The 16,513-nt window shown below is 38.0% G+C and overlaps 1 protein-coding gene across 5 annotated transcripts; it reads right to left on the bottom strand.

Annotated features, from left to right (window-relative positions):
* Nucleotides 1–6,462: 6,462 nt before the first annotated feature.
* Nucleotides 6,463–10,465, bottom strand: RD3L (retinal degeneration 3 like). Of its 5 annotated transcripts, none has more exons than XM_026849138.1 (4): nucleotides 10,146–10,465; nucleotides 9,150–9,238; nucleotides 8,113–8,418; nucleotides 6,463–7,231 (listed from the first exon to the last, which is right to left on the bottom strand). In XM_026849138.1, the coding sequence occupies exons 3-4, from the start codon at nucleotides 8,409–8,411 to the stop codon at nucleotides 6,934–6,936; spliced, it is 597 nt and encodes a 198-aa protein (XP_026704939.1). In that variant the 5' UTR covers nucleotides 8,412–8,418; nucleotides 9,150–9,238; nucleotides 10,146–10,465; the 3' UTR covers nucleotides 6,463–6,933. The 5 variants fall into 5 exon arrangements, with proteins under 5 accessions (XP_026704939.1, XP_026704936.1, XP_026704940.1 ...); XM_026849135.1 differs by having other exon boundaries at nucleotides 9,150–9,241; nucleotides 10,146–10,464; XM_026849139.1 differs by lacking the exon at nucleotides 10,146–10,465 and adding an exon at nucleotides 9,467–10,085 and having other exon boundaries at nucleotides 9,150–9,241.
* Nucleotides 10,466–16,513: the final 6,048 nt, after the last annotated feature.

Here is a 16,513-nt window from a genome sequence, read left to right as displayed (position 1 = left end):
AGCCGCGTGGCGGGAGCGCCGCCATCATGCTGCGGCGGGTCCCAGCCGAGCGGAGCGGCGGCGGGCGCACCACCGATAGGGCCCTCACCGCCGACAGGGCCTTGGGCGAGGAGCCGCAAGCCAGCGCCCTGCAGAGTCCGTCCGTCCGCCCCCTCGCCGCACGGGAATCGTTAGCAGCTGCGGGGTGAGTGGGGGACACCCCACCTCTGCGCTTGGCGGCCGGGGGATGCTCCGCACACCCGGGGCGAAGGGGCGTCAGTGCGGGCACCGGGGGCTTCCCGTTTTGTGTGTCTGTGCCCTTGGCCCGGGTGTGCTGGGCGTTTCCCTCGCGTCTGGATTACCCCCTCAGGCTTCCCCGCTCAGCGTGGGCTTGGGCTGGTGCAGTTCTTGGGTTCCAGCCTTAAGAACTGTAGTCCAGGTGTGGGTAGGTGTGGGTATTGTGTGTTTAATACTTGTTTTCTGATTTGCAACTTACCTCTGTTGGCTTGATCTTCACTAGACATGCTACATGTGGGATTTGCTTTCTACATAGTGTTGGCGTGCATTTGCAGCAAGTGCTGTTGGAAAAACTGTGGAACAGTGTTAGAAAAGACCTGCTTCATTCTGATTCAGGTGTGTAGATTAGGTATTTTGGCAGTGGCAAGTGACAAATAAAACGGGATTCATGAGTCAATTTACTTGTTTGTTAGGGAATAATATTCTCACAGACTATGTTTTTACCTATTTACCCACTATTAAATCAGTGAGACTATGTTTTTACCTATTTACCCACTATTAAATCAGTGAGCAACACTGATTATTTGGGCTGATATTTTTTTCGCCTTATAGTCCTTTAACGGTATTGCTGGTTTTTATCATGTTGTATTCAGTGGCTGATCCTTGAATATCAAGTAGTTATTTTACAGTACATAAGTTATTTGACCCGTAATTTAATATGTTGTTTGAAACTAAGTGCTCTTCATTTATACAAAAGTTTGCAAATAAATAAATTTAGTAAGTGGGTGTAACTTACCCTGTACCTTTGTTGGTAAGTTTAATTTGTTACTTATGATACAAGTTCGTGAAAAACTGACTTATTTCTTATCTCTTCTTTCTTCTGATTTTCTTACCCAGATACTTACTGAGATACTGCGATCTCCCTTAGAGCAGATGGTTTTGGTTATTTTCAAACTGAATCTTTCTGTTTGCTTCCCTGTAGGAACTTCTGTGTTGTCTGAGCAGCAGTTGACAGTCTGTTTTCCAGAATCAACTGCTATGTGTTTTATAACTAAACCATGTATGCTCATTGCTCTTGTGACTTATCTGAAGCATTAAGTTACCAGGGTGAAGCTAGTCCAAGGTATACTGGCATGTCACTCCTTGTTGCTTTATTCTGAGATGGTAGAGTTTACAGCTGAGGAAAAGAACTGTATGTATATTTTCATAGCAGCCGGGTACATTTGGTTTTTGCTAGTGTCCGGATATTGAAAACAAAAAATACTTTCCCTTGGTTGCTGCCTAAACTGGAAGGTGTTGAGGCAGTGCATAGTAATCTTTATAATTAGATCAGGTTTGGATAGTGTATCTGTAGTCACTATAGAAAAGTATTTTGTGTGCACTTCCATATACTAAATTCTTTTTAAAAATTAGCTGGAGGTACAGTCTAGAGCTAGGGTCTTTTGTTTCCTCGGTGTGATGTACAGCAGTATGGGGCGCTGTGTTTCAGGAACTCTCTTAAAGGGTGCATGTTGTTTTCTGAGAAAGAATGAACCTCTCGCCTATCATCTAAATAGCAGATATTCTGACAGTTCAGCAGAGTCTGTCTTTGCTTCAAGGAAAGGACAAAACTGGCACATCAAAATATTTTATCTCTCATCCTTTAATGTAAAAGTGCTGCCATTAGCAAGCTCTTCACTGAGAGCTCCTGGGTTTTATGCAAGTAGTTACAATTTTTCAGACGTGACCGGGCAGAATTTTACTTTTTTTTTTCAAGGTTATTTACTGTGAATGTAATTTCTAAACCCAGTATGTACGAGATGTCTGGGACTTCTCAGTGTTTATTTAGGTGCCGGTAACATTTTTGTATACTAGGCAAGGGTTTGATAAGAGGCTGTTGAACCCATCTGAGTACTAAGCCACCGAAATCTACTAAGTAACACAAAAGAAATTAGGAAGATTCATCAAACCTTTTGTGCCTAGGCAGTGGCAAATCTTCATCTTTGGTTAGATATCCCTTTCCAGTCAGAAGCCTTAGCAGGTAACATAATTGTCGCATTTGACAGTTGTGTTACCAGAGAGAAGTTACTTCTACCGTTTTTTTTTTCTTTTTTTCTTTTCCATCTGAGAAAAAGAGAGAGGGGATATACATCCTAAAAGCCATTTATGTAAGCGTGAACAGAATTTCTCATCATTAAACATGTATAAAATCTTTGAGTGTAGATGGTAGGTGCACGTGTGTGCTGCTACAAAATGAAAACCTGTGTAAGAAGGTGTGTTTGCTTAGTTGTCTTTTTCCATATACACTTCTGTTTCACAGTTCTGGGAATGTGCTTACATTTAGAGTTTTTGCAAAATGTGAATCTTGAGAAGGCTTAGATTCAAGTAGGAAATTATTAGATTTTATTCACTGGCTTCTTAAAGAGTTTGAATAGCTGAAAACAAAAGAGTTTACTTTTGTTGAGACTGCTTGTGGCATAATAGTCTATTAATATTTCCTTCAAAACTTTTGGTTATTTTCTTGGGAAAATCAAAACCAAAATTATTTCAAAGTTTTCAAATGCTTATTTATATTTATTTCAAGCTTTTTGATGGAGACTTGTTTTCCTACTTTTTTATATGTAGGATATATTGTTTATATGTAAAGGTGTGTAACATTAATACCAAATTAGTAATTGCAGTAACAGGAGTGTTGCTGCACACAAGCATGGATAATAACTAAAATTTTACAAAAATGTTACTGAGATTGTCTAATGGGATGTAGATGCATCACACCTCCCTGAAAAAGAGGTGTAAATGTGTTCTCTTCCTTTACCAGTGATGCCTCATTTCCCAAGGCTTTTAAGATTATCTTGTTACTTGAATTACCTCTAGAACAGCCATATTAGTAATTGAGTTTGTTAGGGAAAGATAATAGTTCTCAGAAATTGAGGCTGGAATTCTGATCCTTAAATAGGTCATTGATTAACTTTTTAATTCCTCTATTTGCATTTAACCAAATGAAAAGAAATTCTGTCACTGGAGTGGTTTGTGTCGGCTGCCAGCCTATGTCAGAAATACCAGCTGGGTTAGTGTAAGGAATAGTATAGTGCCAGATCACCTTGTGCAAATCATGTAGGCCGGTGAGGGACTGTGTCAGCCATTTTGTCTCGACGTTGCTGTTAGATCATTCCCCCCCTCAGAGCAGCAGGGTGGTGTAAGATGGCAGCTGTCTGTCTCAGCACCACGCCATTTCATAGGCTGGGCCTCGACGTCCTGTTGCTGGGAGGAGAGAATCTGCCAGGAGCTGGAAAAGCCGCATGTGCGTGCAGGGCTGGGGGACAAGGGGGATGTGCGGAAGCCGAAGGCATCAGTAGCTGACCCCCCCTTGGTACAACCACTGTCATCAGGGCATGCGGACATGGGGGAACACGGGGCAGATGAGCTCTGTGGCAATGAGCGAACTAGTGGTGGAGACTGTATAAATGGAGCTGCGTGCTCCTCTCTGCTGTAGTTTTTCCTTTGCCTTTTCTCTATTGCCTGCCGAAGCTTCTTGCTTGTGGTAGTTTTTCGCTTGTCTTCACTGTATCGCTCCTCGAAGCTCTCGCCTGCCGAAGTTTTTCGCTTGCTTGCTTTCCACCCGTTGCCTGCACCGGAAGCGGATCAGCGGAACGCCACTAGACTCGTGGTGGTGGTAACTAGTATTGCTGCATCTCTTTTGTTTGCTTGCTTAGCTATTCTGACTTTTCCTTTATTCTTCTGTCCTACTGCTATTATCAGTTATTTCGTTAAATAAAGCTTACAAGGTTTGTGCAGCATCTGACCTCGTTTGCGTCTTAATCTTGCTCTTGGGATTGCTTGAAACCCTCCCCGATACTGGATCGGGACAAGGCCATAAATAAAAAGTGCTTAAAGAAAAGGTTGTGTTCTCAGTAATCTTAAGCAGAGAAATGTTGGCTGGCCCACAGCCATGTTACTGCTGTCTGTAAGTGCAAGCTAAATTGCAGAAAATAGCTTGTTTTAGCTGGCAGACTGAGGTACAGATTCTCTTTGTAGCATGTTGCAGTAAACCTAGCATATTTCTTTAAAATATGTTTAACATTTTTAGTTTGTCTTCTTGCTCTTATACCTTTGGTTTTTTCTATCCTTTTCTCTGCTTTTTAACTACAGAGAGAGTACGTAATACTGTCATCAGATGAAGGTGCTTGTGTTCCATAAAGTTACCTCTCATTTCTGTATTTGAAAAAATGGACCAAGTGAGGACTTGGTGGATGGCATTTTTCTCAGCATTTGGATAATTTTTTTTCCTATACCCTCTCCAGTTCCCAGCCTGGTTTCTCCCTCTCCTTTCCCCCCAAGTGTGGACACCAGGACTGGATGAAGCAGCCTAGTATCAGTTTCATCAATAAAACACATATAAAAGTAGGTGAACTTTTTTGTGTATTTCCTAAGAATGCATTGGGATTATGATGCCTCGATGTATTTTTTTTAACTGTTATTCAGCAACTGCCTTTTAGTGTATGTTGTTGATGGTTCTTGTTTCTGGCCTTAGAAGACTGCATTTGCTTATATTAAAGTGAAATTGAAGTGAAATTTATGAAGAATGGGCAAGTTGTATCTGTAGTCATCTTGTGGGGTGATTTTTGGCTTTAATTTTCCCCTACATGTTTTTGATGATTATAGAGGTAAGTGGAACTTGCATGTTTACTGACCTGCCATTTTCCAGAAACTGTAATTTTTAAGTTAAATTTTTAGGGCTTTTTTCAACTATTTTCCAGTAGAAAGCAATGAGGGTACTATTTTAAGAAACTAATTTATGTGAATTGCAATTGCAGGAATCTTGTACCTTTTGAGCAAATAAAAAATATTTTCTGAAACCAGCATTGTGGATGTTAATTCTCAATGTAATAATAATTCTGCTAACACCTTTTATATGCTCAGTACATGTTACTCTCCTATGGAAAAAGTACTTGAAGTTTAACTCTTCAGGGAGCTTTATCACTGAAGGAAAAACCTTTCAAACCATGCCTGCCCTCATGCAGGGATCCATGTCTGCATTATTTAGAACTGCATGAAAAGAACCTGATACTCCTTACTCTGCATCAGTAGGGCAGAGTGAGAGCAACACTTTTGTTATTTACCCACAAACTAACAACCGCACAAGAAGAGGAAAAGAGTTTATACCAGCTCTCTGTGGATATGAGTCGCACATGCTTGCAAAGTTTTGTCTCGTTTATGGAAAGTGGAGGGTTACTGGCTACTTTTCGTATTGACCTGCAATTTTTTATCACTCTAAACCTATAGAAACTGCTTTGCTCTAGTGCTTTGTCAGTTAAGTGTATGCAAGATTTTCACCTTCTGTGTGTATTATGTTCCACTCTTCTGCATGAAATGTTCTCTAGATTATAAGCTTTTGAAAGGATTTTTTAAAATAGTATTTTTATCTTTTTGTGAAAATATTGTGACATTTGTTTTGCTCAACTTATGTTGCATTATTAGTAAATTCCTTCCTGGATGGGGGATATGACTGTGGAGCAGAAGGCAATATCTTTCAGCTGTATGTTACCAACTTGAGGAAATCTGAATGTAGTCTTCAATATGTTTGAAGAAAATATCAGAGGAAGAAGTTTTCCTCTGTGTTTGCAAAATAGTGCATTTTGTGAATTGGGCCCTGTGAGTCTTGTCCATTTTTTTTTATGATGTGGCAGAGAGATTAAAAGAAAATCTGGAGATGTAGTGGTTACATAAAAGATGTGAAAATTTGTTACATACAAGGATGGGAGTAACAAACTGAATTCTGGCATACGTTTTCATTGATTTTCTGCTCTAATTGTCTGCTGTGACCATAACCACTACATATCCAGTCTTGTGAAACTTTTCTTAGGAACCCAGAGTGATAGATGATGGCAACCGAAAAACATGAAATTTTGTTGTGCTTGAATTTAAAATGACCACCTCTTGCTCTGGAAATGATCTGTTGATTCTTTTGCTGTTTTAAAAAGTACTGTCTGATTGGATCAAAACTGCTGAGTCTGGGTTTCCAGATAGTTTCCAGTAAGTCAAATGAAGTAAAACTATTTGAAATAAAATCATTAATTTCTTGAAGAATAGAGCGCTAGTTGTTAAAGGCCATTAAATATTGGATGTTTTCATTTAATTACCTGCCTTCACAGTACTTAAGCATGCGTACAGTCTGGAAAAAAATATAGAAACAGTACATGTAGTGTGTGTTATAACACTCATATTGTTTTAATTTTAAACTTATTATTGAAGAAATAACTATTCAGATCCAAAAAGTATTTACCAGTTTATTTAGTATAACTGATACTCTATTAAACCAGTTATCTTACACAGTATAAAGTTCCAATAGAGCCTAAAAGCTGTGTGACATACAGAAGTTTTTGCTTAACACTTTGTGGATTTGATGGTGTTTCAAAATATGGAAAGCAGTCTTATTGTTTAAATACATCTAGCTGTATATGGTTCAAAAATAAAATACTTCAGAGCTTTTTCAGAAACATCTACATTTTTGGTTAAAAGGTACTTTCAAACACAACATCTTTAAGGAACTATAAAGATAAAAGGAGAGTTCATATTTAAAGTTTGTTTACTGCATACTAGCTATAATCAAGGATTTTAATCTCTGAACTTGGAAAAAGGGGGAGCATGTCACATTTCTTATTCCTGTGTTTGCGAATGGCAGTCACAAGAAAGGAATGCAAATGGCTATATAGCTTTTTGTAAGAAACACAAGCCAACTTAACTTGATGGGTAGTAATAGGGCAGATTCCAGATTCTATGAGAGAAGGTGGGAAACATGCTTTGTGTGTTTTTGTCGACATAACTTGAAACTGTGGGGATTTCATCTTTGTCCGATCTGTTAGAACTGTGTCCATGCAGGCTGAAATGTTGAGAGCAATTTGTATTCCATGCATCTACCAGCTGGTCTGGTTGGTTTTCTCTCTTAATGGTAGTAAGAAAATCTTTTAAAACTTGCTTGAATATGTAGACTATTTCCCAGGGTAAAACATCATTTTCTGCCAAAACTTCACGAAATCTGGAAACAAACAAAAATTGAGATCTAATCATCAGTGTTGAAACTCTACTGTTTCCTCTCTGGCCTTTTGAGGGGAAGGGAAGGTGGAGGAAATGACTACATTCTAGTGTCATTTATTCCTTGCTGCCACATTTCCCCACACACCTCCCCCAAAAGATTGTAAGAGGAAGAGAGCTTTAACAATGCACTGGATGCGGTCCAGCTGTTATGAGGATTGAAAGCTATTGTTATTGGGTTTGCTTTTTTTTGTTGGTGGTTTTGTTTTGTTTTGTTTTTTGACCCATCTGGGTAACTTGATTTAAACTGACTTTGCCCTTAGGTATATTCTGGGCTTTAAAAGGCACATAATCTTGTTCTGTCATTTCTGCATGTCCCTAGAAAATGTATTTAAAATACAGGCACAGGAGAATTTTTCATTGTAAAATGTAGGGGTGGGTTGTTTGTTTTTAAAAAATGGGAATTAAAAAAAATATTTTTTTACATTAATTTGCTAGTTTTAGAAGCTTCCATATATTTTGGACAGTGAAGCTGGGTCTCTGCGTAATAGTGCTTTAATTTGACTTTTGGTTATTAGCTTACTATTTAATAAATACTGGAAATAAATAACACAGGAAAAAAGTGCAAGCAGTGGGAGGTCACATGTTTAAGCATGTGAGACTTTCCATGTTTTGAATTGGATCAGGAAAATCCTGACTACGAACTTCCTTCAAGTACAGCATATTAAAGGTGTAATTTCTAAAACACCTGTAAATATGTGTTCCAGTTGCTGGTCATTGTTACTTTGGAAGAAAGATTAGAACCAAATATAAACTTGGATTAGGTAGAAGAAACATCTTACTTATGATAGAGTGCTCGAAGGTAGAGAAATACGAAACAATTACCTGCTGAGAACAGTTCCTGTTTGGCAAGGCTGGATTTGTGAACATAGAACTTCGAGCTGCCGTTGCTCAGTAGCTGGAATTGTTGCTTGAGGGTTTTGGTAGTTCTTCAGCCAGTTGTAATCCATGCCAGTCTTCTGGACTTCTTGTTCATTTTCAATCTCTTGCACTAATCTTTCACGCTCCTTCAGGTGCCATTTCAGTTCCCTCAGTAGGGTTTTTGTAACTACTTCTGATCCAGGATATCTTGTTTGTTTGTAGGAGTCATTTTTTGACCACTTCATCCAGCCAAAAAGTGGCATTTTTAGGCTGTGAGGGGAGAAAAAAAAATTTGCTTATTTCTGTACAACCAATAGTTATTTATACTTGTAGACTTCCTTTTTAGCAACTGAATGTTTAAAGAAAACTTTATTAATGATCTTAAAATATTTTGCAGAACAATGTAAGTAGTGATATCAATTAAGTGCCAAGCCATAACTAAATATGACAATCCTTATGTTTTATACTATTTTCCATTTGTTTTCTGAGTTAACATAACTCCGTGAAGTTTACAGCATTTAAAAGTGCATATCTGTAATCTTGGAAATACTTCATTTTTTATCCTGGTAGTATATATGGGTTTAAAAAAAATCCAAACAAAACCACAACCAACAAACACACAAAAAACCAAAGCAAAAGAAACAAGCAAAACCTACAAAACCGAAAACCTCCACCAGAAAAACCCCAGACCAAACAAGAACACCCCCCACCTTCACCAAAACAACCAACAAATCAAGAAGAAAATCCCCCCAGCAAAACACAAAACCACAGACCTCCAAAATTTGAATTTATCTGCACATTTTAAAAGTTATTAAATGAAGCCAGGTTCTGGAACTCAGCGTGATCTGTTTTTAAAACTTCTGTATCAGTTTTTATTTTAAATAAATTCTTGTTAACATAACCTGGAAACTGAAATCTGATGGAATACACTTCTAAATTGCAGTTTGTTACAAGTCATGCAGACACAAGCATACTAATTGGAATAAAATAATATAAATTACCTTTGCAGTTGTCTGTGAACAGCGTTGTTTCAGGTTAGGTTGCTTGAAGGTCTCTTATTCTAGCATATCCTGTTTCCAGGCTGTTACTACTGCTGGAAGAAAACAAGGTTTTTCCTTTTTTCTTTTTTTTTTTTTTTTTTTTTTTTTATTTACTCAAACTGTGCTTAGAAAAATGACTTTATGTACTGAGTATGACAGTTTAAGGTTTTCTGCTTTTAAGATTCTTTTTCATCCTCTGTACCAGAGAGAAGTAGTAATCCATTTAACCTAACACAGTCTCTCAAATACTTTGTAGAAAGTCCATTAAGATCTCCTACCTTTTGAATTGAGTTCTGCCGATGGCAGCAATTTTAAAAAAGATGGTAACAGTTTCAAATGCTTGTTGCTAAATCCATCCAAAGGTATTGTTGGTAGTGAGATGAATAATGATAGTCTGAAGCAACTACAGACGTGCTTCTAGCTAATGTTAAGGCTGTCGTATGATGTGATGCTTGGCTGTGCATAGCTGTAGGTCACAGTTTAGAGCTGTATTTTTATGCCTGTAGAGTTCTAAAAATAACTGTTGCTTTTATCATCAAACTAAACTTTCAGGCCATTGAGATGCTGCAAGACTTTTCTCCCATTAGAGGGGGATGAGGCTGTTCTGTCATTTTTAAACAGCTAAGAATAGTCTTTCTCTAGTGAAGATCATCTAAAGCCTTTGTTAAGTGAGTGTTGACAGAAAAGAGCTATTTGACAGTTGCTCAGGATTTTGTTGCTATATTAAATACTTCTTCCAGATTAATTTCATCAATCTCATGGTACTACACTTTTTGATTACTTTGCATAGCTGCTAGCATTTCCAATTAACATTTCAAATGTATTTAAAGAAGCCAGTCTGTAACACCTATGGTGTGCCATGAATGTCGCATTAATCTAATTAAAGGAATAGAATGATAAGGAGATGCAAATTGAGGTCAAACTGATCTAAAAAGCCCAGAATTGTAAGTCTCTTACCATAGACTTTGCTTTTCTCTCAACTGGCTGTCAGTTGCCTGCTCCCTCTTTCCTTGATGAGTATTTTGAGCATATCCATTTTTAAGGTTCATTTTCAGGGATGGCATCACGTACACTAAAGGTCGCTGAAGCAGCCATTTTCCGTTCCAGTTATCTGGTCTCTTCCTATTAATCTAAACAGTAGGCATTGTATACAAAATGCCTTCTCTTCTGCTCTTTCTTGTTCTAATGACTGTCTTTGCTCCTGTAAGTATTTTTCATTCCTACTTTTTTGCCTCCACTGGTGTGTTGAACTGTTGGGAGAACAGAGGTTCTGTAAATTTGTTCTAGATGTCATACAACATAAAAGATGACGTGTATGGTGGTTATTAAAGCTGATATTACTATACATTGGGAAAATTCAAATGTCAGCATTAATCCTCCTCAACTGGAAGGTTTTCACATTACATTGTATGTAATACTATGAAAAATGAAGGGAGCTAGTTTTATGATGACAGAACTGACCTGACAGATTTTCAGATGAAATTAAAATGCTCCTTGCCACCTCCTTTACAGCACAGTTAACATGTCACCACTTTCTTTTCCACTGTATCAAATCTGAAAGTAAACTGCTGTGCGGTATAAAACCACTATGTATTCTCTTTGCAAATTAGAGATACGTACTGGAAGGTGTGCAAATTAATAAAACAAGAAACCTACAACTGTTAGTTTGTTTGGGGGGTGGGCTTGTGTGTGTTTCTTAATCTTTCATTGCATCATCAAATTTTGTGAGGCAGGCTACTCAGAATGACATTTCTCTTTCCAGTGGTAGGAGAACATTAAAACTGAAAACTTGTATTGCTTCTACTTTTGTATGCATTTCAGATCTCTTCAGGAAGAGATGACTGCTCATGTGAGACTGGCATTGGGAACTTAAAAGTAGAGCAGTATTTAAGCAGTTGCTAGCCAGTGGTTAATCCTGAAAGCTTTTTGGAGAGTTTCAGTTCCATCCAGCTATCCCTAGATTGTTCTGCAGTGTTGTGTCAGGATGGAAGTTTTACCTTGAGTTTAACCGATAGTGGGTCTGTTTGCTGAAGGCATTATTGAGTTTGTCTTTATTTGTAACTATTGTTATGATTTCACCTGGGGGAGGAAAGGCTATATTTTGTTTCCACTCATTAATTTTAGGCAGTTTCTAAAATCACAACAATAAAATTACAATGGTGTGACGTCTGTACTACTTATCTTTCGGTTTCGTGTTTTTTGTTGGTTTTTTTTTTTAATGTTCCTTGACTAGCGTTATTTGGGAAAAATGTTTTGGTCTCCCTAACATTCATCTAGTAAACTTGTGTTTTTCTAGTTTGTAAATTTAGATAACTCAGAGATGCTGTGTTTTTAGCAGTTGTTTATGGTCTTAAGCGTCTGAATCTCTCTTGTGTTTCACATTTCATCTCATTACTCATTTCTGTAAATTTTCTAAAAGTTTCAGTCCTAGCACTTTTTCTTTCTTAATGTAGCATACCAAGACAATATGTTTATCATTTCAATTTCCCTTTTCTGAATTTTTCTTTGTGGGTATTAGTGAGTGAAACATGTCATAATACTCAAGTGAGACCGTAACGTTAGATATATAATGAGTAATTTTTGTCTTTTTTAATAAGCCATAATTTATTCTGCCACTGCAGCAGAGCAGTTGTTTGCCAATTGATTTATTTTTTCTATAAATTAACTGTAATTGTCTGTGTCTGTATTGTGGAATATATATTGAAGTGGCTTTTGAACTATTTTTTAAACTTTCCTTCAACCTTCTCTTACTTTGTTTTCCTAGTTTTTGAGACAAGGAATGTAATGTATTCCTAATGCATCTGTTATTTATGTAACTTAATATTCTTTGACCTGCAGTGAATGATATCTCCTCTTATATAGGTAAATCAGAAGGTGTGTATTTTCATGTCGGCATTTCTTATTCTTTCTCTTAAGATAACTGCTTCTTTTTCTGTAGCATATTTTAAGCTTGTTTACCTTTTGTAAATCAATTCAGACAGTTGTAGTGATCTTTCCTTTCTTGCTATGGTAGGTCCAGGTTCATCAGCAAAGAGCCTTATTCTATAATAATAACCTCACAAGAGCACATGGTAATTGAAAATTGATTGCGTAAATAAGGGTGGCAGCCAGTGGATACAGTGGGATCTCTTTCCTTGCATCCCTGTTTAAGACACACAGGTTATTGCTATTTTGAAAGGGCTATGTACAGAACAGACATTTTTTTAAATCTTGGTGATAGCTTATTTTTATCCCATGGACTTCTCGGTACCAAAAAGAATGTATTCTTAAGTGTCAATGTCTTCATCTTTCTCCTCTACTCCTTGTTCTCCACTTAACCCAGAGTAAATGGGGGAGGTTCATATCAAAGAGTTTTTACTTTTTGAACTAGTTGTCAATTCTGCCAGTTTATGAAGATGTTTCTCAGTTGTCTAGGAGGCTGTATAACCTGGTTTGTGGAGATGTTAGATGAGGGGAGGAGAAAAGAGGAAATCTCATTTTTCCTTAAGAGAGTACAAAATACATTTTGTAGCATTTCCATAAGCAATAACTAAATGATTGTATTGCGCTGTGTGTATGGTTTCCACTGCAGATCACTCTAGCTATGTAAGTAAAATACTCATGTACTTCTCAGAAGACTTTTACTGAAATGGAGGCCTGTGGAGAAGCTCATGGCCATGCAGCTAGATGTGTTGGCTTGTCTCCTGTGCTTTCAGACCATACGTAGAATAAATGCTTCACCTTAAGAGTGATTGAATTGAACTAGGCAATCTAAAACAGAAGTTTGCATGGCAGGGCTCACATATAAGGAGGTTGTTAAACTTGTGCATCAGTACGGGTGAATGAAGACTACCACACGTGAAATGATGGAGCAGTCTAAATTCATCTCTGCAGTAGTGATTGTGCTTGTTGTGGTGAGAAATTCTTATGGGTTATGGTGGATCTATTTGGTTTCCCCATGACTTAGAGAAAAGCTATGCTGATTTCATGACATTTGGCTTAGAAATACAGACGTGAGGAATCACTGAAATAGCTTAATTTACATTCCCATAGTTATTATACATGAATACACAAATGAAGCATAATTTACATGAAATTTCTCTAGAATAAATTAATATGGGAAGGTGTGGGGGGTTTTCCCTACTGGCTTCAGTAAACATAGACACGGCCTCTAATTTAGAAGGTGATCTTCGTAATGACTGACTTTATGGATCACTAGTCAGAATAACAAGCATGCCCTGGTGCATGTGGCAGAACAGTTCCTACTGGCACCATGTGCTCTGTTTATTATTTTCATTCACCCTTAAATTAAATTAAATGAGGCACTGTTCCAGTTACTGTTTGATTCATTCTGGTTAGTAGGAGGCATGTTTAAGGAGTCTGTTACTAGTTCTTTCTTGGCTGAGAGGAAAGGAGCATCAGTCTGGTGTGGTACTAGTTCATGTTATCTGTAAATAATTTCTCTTAAGACAGCGCTGCATCCATGGTGGCAGTCGTGTTCTGGGTGTGTTTTGTACTGAAGAGGTGAATCTAACCCCATCACTTGCTGTGAGAACCCTCAGTTTCCAAGTGGTTTTGCTCAGCTACATGTGTGGCTTGTTGTGAAACATGGAAGTTCAGTTCATGGCTCTAGTCTTTAACCTTAAAATATGTTGTACTCAAAATGTCTCATCTGTACTAGGAATTCCTCTTCTGCTTCTTCCTGTTTGACATAATGATTGTGAGGGGGGAACTTGATAGTTAAGATATTCTGGAATAAAATAACTGGTGTGAGGCTGCTAAGATTTCACATTTACTTAAGTAGAAGTATTGCTTGCTTTTAATGTTCTTCAGGGTTAAAACTTCTCAATATCTCCATGTTGATACTCTTACAGCTTTTTATCTTGCCATCTAGCAGCCCTCAGTTCTATGGTGAAAGCATAGCACAACTACAGAGTAAGAATATTTATGTACACTTGTGATGTAAGTACAACAGTCAATATAGGGATTTAAATAGCTGAAACTTACCACAGGGAAACAGAATGAGTCCCCGTGGGATGCATGTTCTGATGGTGCTGAATATACCTGGATTTTATCTTTGTTGATACAATAGCAAAACATAACTCCAAAGGAGTACTTGAAGAATAACATGAGGTGGTTTTGTGGATGTTTACAGGAAGCTTCCTCTAGTATAAGCTGTACCATTAGAGAAAAGTGGATTCTTACTTGAAAATTGTTATCTAACCTCAATACCGACTACTTTAGAAGATGGGACTGTTTATGGCAAGATAATATTAGCTAAAAAAAGGTGACAAAATATGTTTATTTTATCCTGTCTGATGCTTTCTGAAATCTCCTGAAAGCTTTTTAAAAAAAGCTGAGTAAAATAATCTCTTTAGCACAGGAAATTTAGATATTTGCATGATGTGTGATTAAACGAAGTTTTAAGTTTTACATTCCGATTATGACCTTTCAGTGCTACTGTGATAAATAATTCACTGTAGTGCAGAAGGCATATTCTTGAAATGGACTTAATCTTGAAAATCTAGAATTCTCACAAAGAATTAAAGTTCTCTAGGGGTCAGCTGTTTTGCCAGTGTAGTGTTTTTGTATTGTTCTGTAACTGTATTCTGGGAGAAAAAAGCTGCTAATTCACGTCAGTACAGCAAGTAGTCCTGAGTACAGCAGGAAGACTTCAGTCTTAATGTGTATCTTAACATCACATGCACAAAGGAACTTCCTAAACTGACAACCAGGTCCTGTAGTAAAAAAATGGTCTAGTTAGGCATATTAGAAGCCCCAGGTTTATCTGCAACAACTACAAATTCAGTACTTGTGCTGTTGGACAATGCACCTCTTTGACAAAATGTCAGTTTCAGAAGTTTTTGGTGCTGCACAGCAGTTGGCTCTCCTGTCTTGTTGTGCCATGGGGCTGTGCCTTTGAACTGCCTCACTGAAGTGATTCTAAGTAAAAATGAAACAAACCTTTCAAAAACACTTTTCATTTAACCGAATACTGCACTGTTGCGAACAGTGAGGTGTGACAAATGGTGAGAACAGGTGGAGGAGAAGCTTCTCATTCTTTACTTTGGAAGACTTTTAAGGCATCTGAACCATCTGAGATGCTACTGACTTGCAATTGAAGGAGGCACTCTCTGTGAATGAGACTGATAATGACAGGCCAGGAAATTGTCGTCGTAATTCTTATTTGCCCAAAAGGGTTGATAGCAGGTCATAAACATTGCTAGGTAGTGAAGATTTCAGCACACTGGCACAGTGGTGTATGTTCCATATTTCTTTGTTAGCATCTGTGGGTAATACAGTCACATACTGTGGTTTACCACCTTGGATTTTGTGTGAAGGGCTGATGCTTTAGCATTGTGGATTAAGCCTAGTAGTCATCTAAGCACTATGCAGCCCATTGCTGACTCCCCACTCACCCCCAGTGAGATGGGGAAGAGGAATGGAGGAATGAAAGCAAGAAGACTTGGGGTTGAGACAGGACATTGCAGGGCCCCCCCCCCAGTCTGTTCGGGGCTGGGGGGTCACAATGTGGGAAATGGAGAAGGCCTTGATGCTGTGCAAACACTGCTCAGCAGTAACTAAAACAGTCGCGGTTTAGGAGTGTTATTCTGGTCACAAATCTAAAACACAGCCTCATAGAGCTGCTGTGAAGAAAATTAACTCTATCCCAGCCCACCCTAGAGCAGTTACCTAGAAAGGTTACCAGTGCTACCAGTCATCTGAGAAAAGAGTGATTTTGTTTTTGTAGCTATCCATAGCTGGCAGGTCGGATGATTTGTTTCCATTTATAAACGCAGCCTCACTCTTTGGATTTAATTATCAACTTTGCAGTGCGTTTTTCTTTTGATTTGACAGAACAACTTGCTGTAGCTGTTTCGGGCTGCAGACAGATGGTGAGTCTACCTCCTCTGATCACTTCAGACAGCATTTGACTAGTGGTTTTGCTTTTTAACAACTATGAAGAAAACTTACCATGAGCCTACATGAGTGGCCTCTTGGTAAGACTCCTTGTTTGGTCTTTTGCTGTGACAGATTACAACAGTAATAATACTCTTTTAACAGTGTTAACTGACAGAAAGTTGAGTAAGCTATCATTGTACTTCTGTTGCTGTGATGAATAAAACCAGGACATGTTTGAAGCTGAATTCTTCCAGTTGGACTCTCTGTAGCATTAGTGTCTCTGGTGCTGGTGATGCTTCACTAATAGGCAGGGGAGTTGCACGGGCATTTTTAAATTCAGTGCAGTCTTACATGCATATTTTGTTCAGAGATCTATTTAAGCTGGCTTTTGTCAAGTTGGTAACCAAATACTTTTGTTTTAATATTCTTGTTATGGGGATTTT

The sequence above is a fragment of the Athene cunicularia genome (genome assembly GCF_003259725.1).
Source record: "Athene cunicularia isolate RWA chromosome 5 unlocalized genomic scaffold, athCun1 chr5_part1, whole genome shotgun sequence".
In the NCBI taxonomy this organism is placed as follows: domain Eukaryota; kingdom Metazoa; phylum Chordata; class Aves; order Strigiformes; family Strigidae; genus Athene; species Athene cunicularia.
This window is presented reverse-complemented; position numbering and strand designations above follow the sequence as displayed.

What these genes read in the sequence shown, in the direction of transcription:
- RD3L (XM_026849138.1), bottom strand. Translation starts at nt 8,411, where the DNA reads ATGCCACTTTTTGGCTGGATGAAGTGGTCAAAAAATGACTCCTACAAA. An exon ending in ACAGGAACTGTTCTCAGCAG is followed by an intron (nt 7,232 to 8,112) that starts GTAATTGTTTCG and finishes GTTTGTTTCCAG; the next exon opens with ATTTCGTGAAGTTTTGGCAG.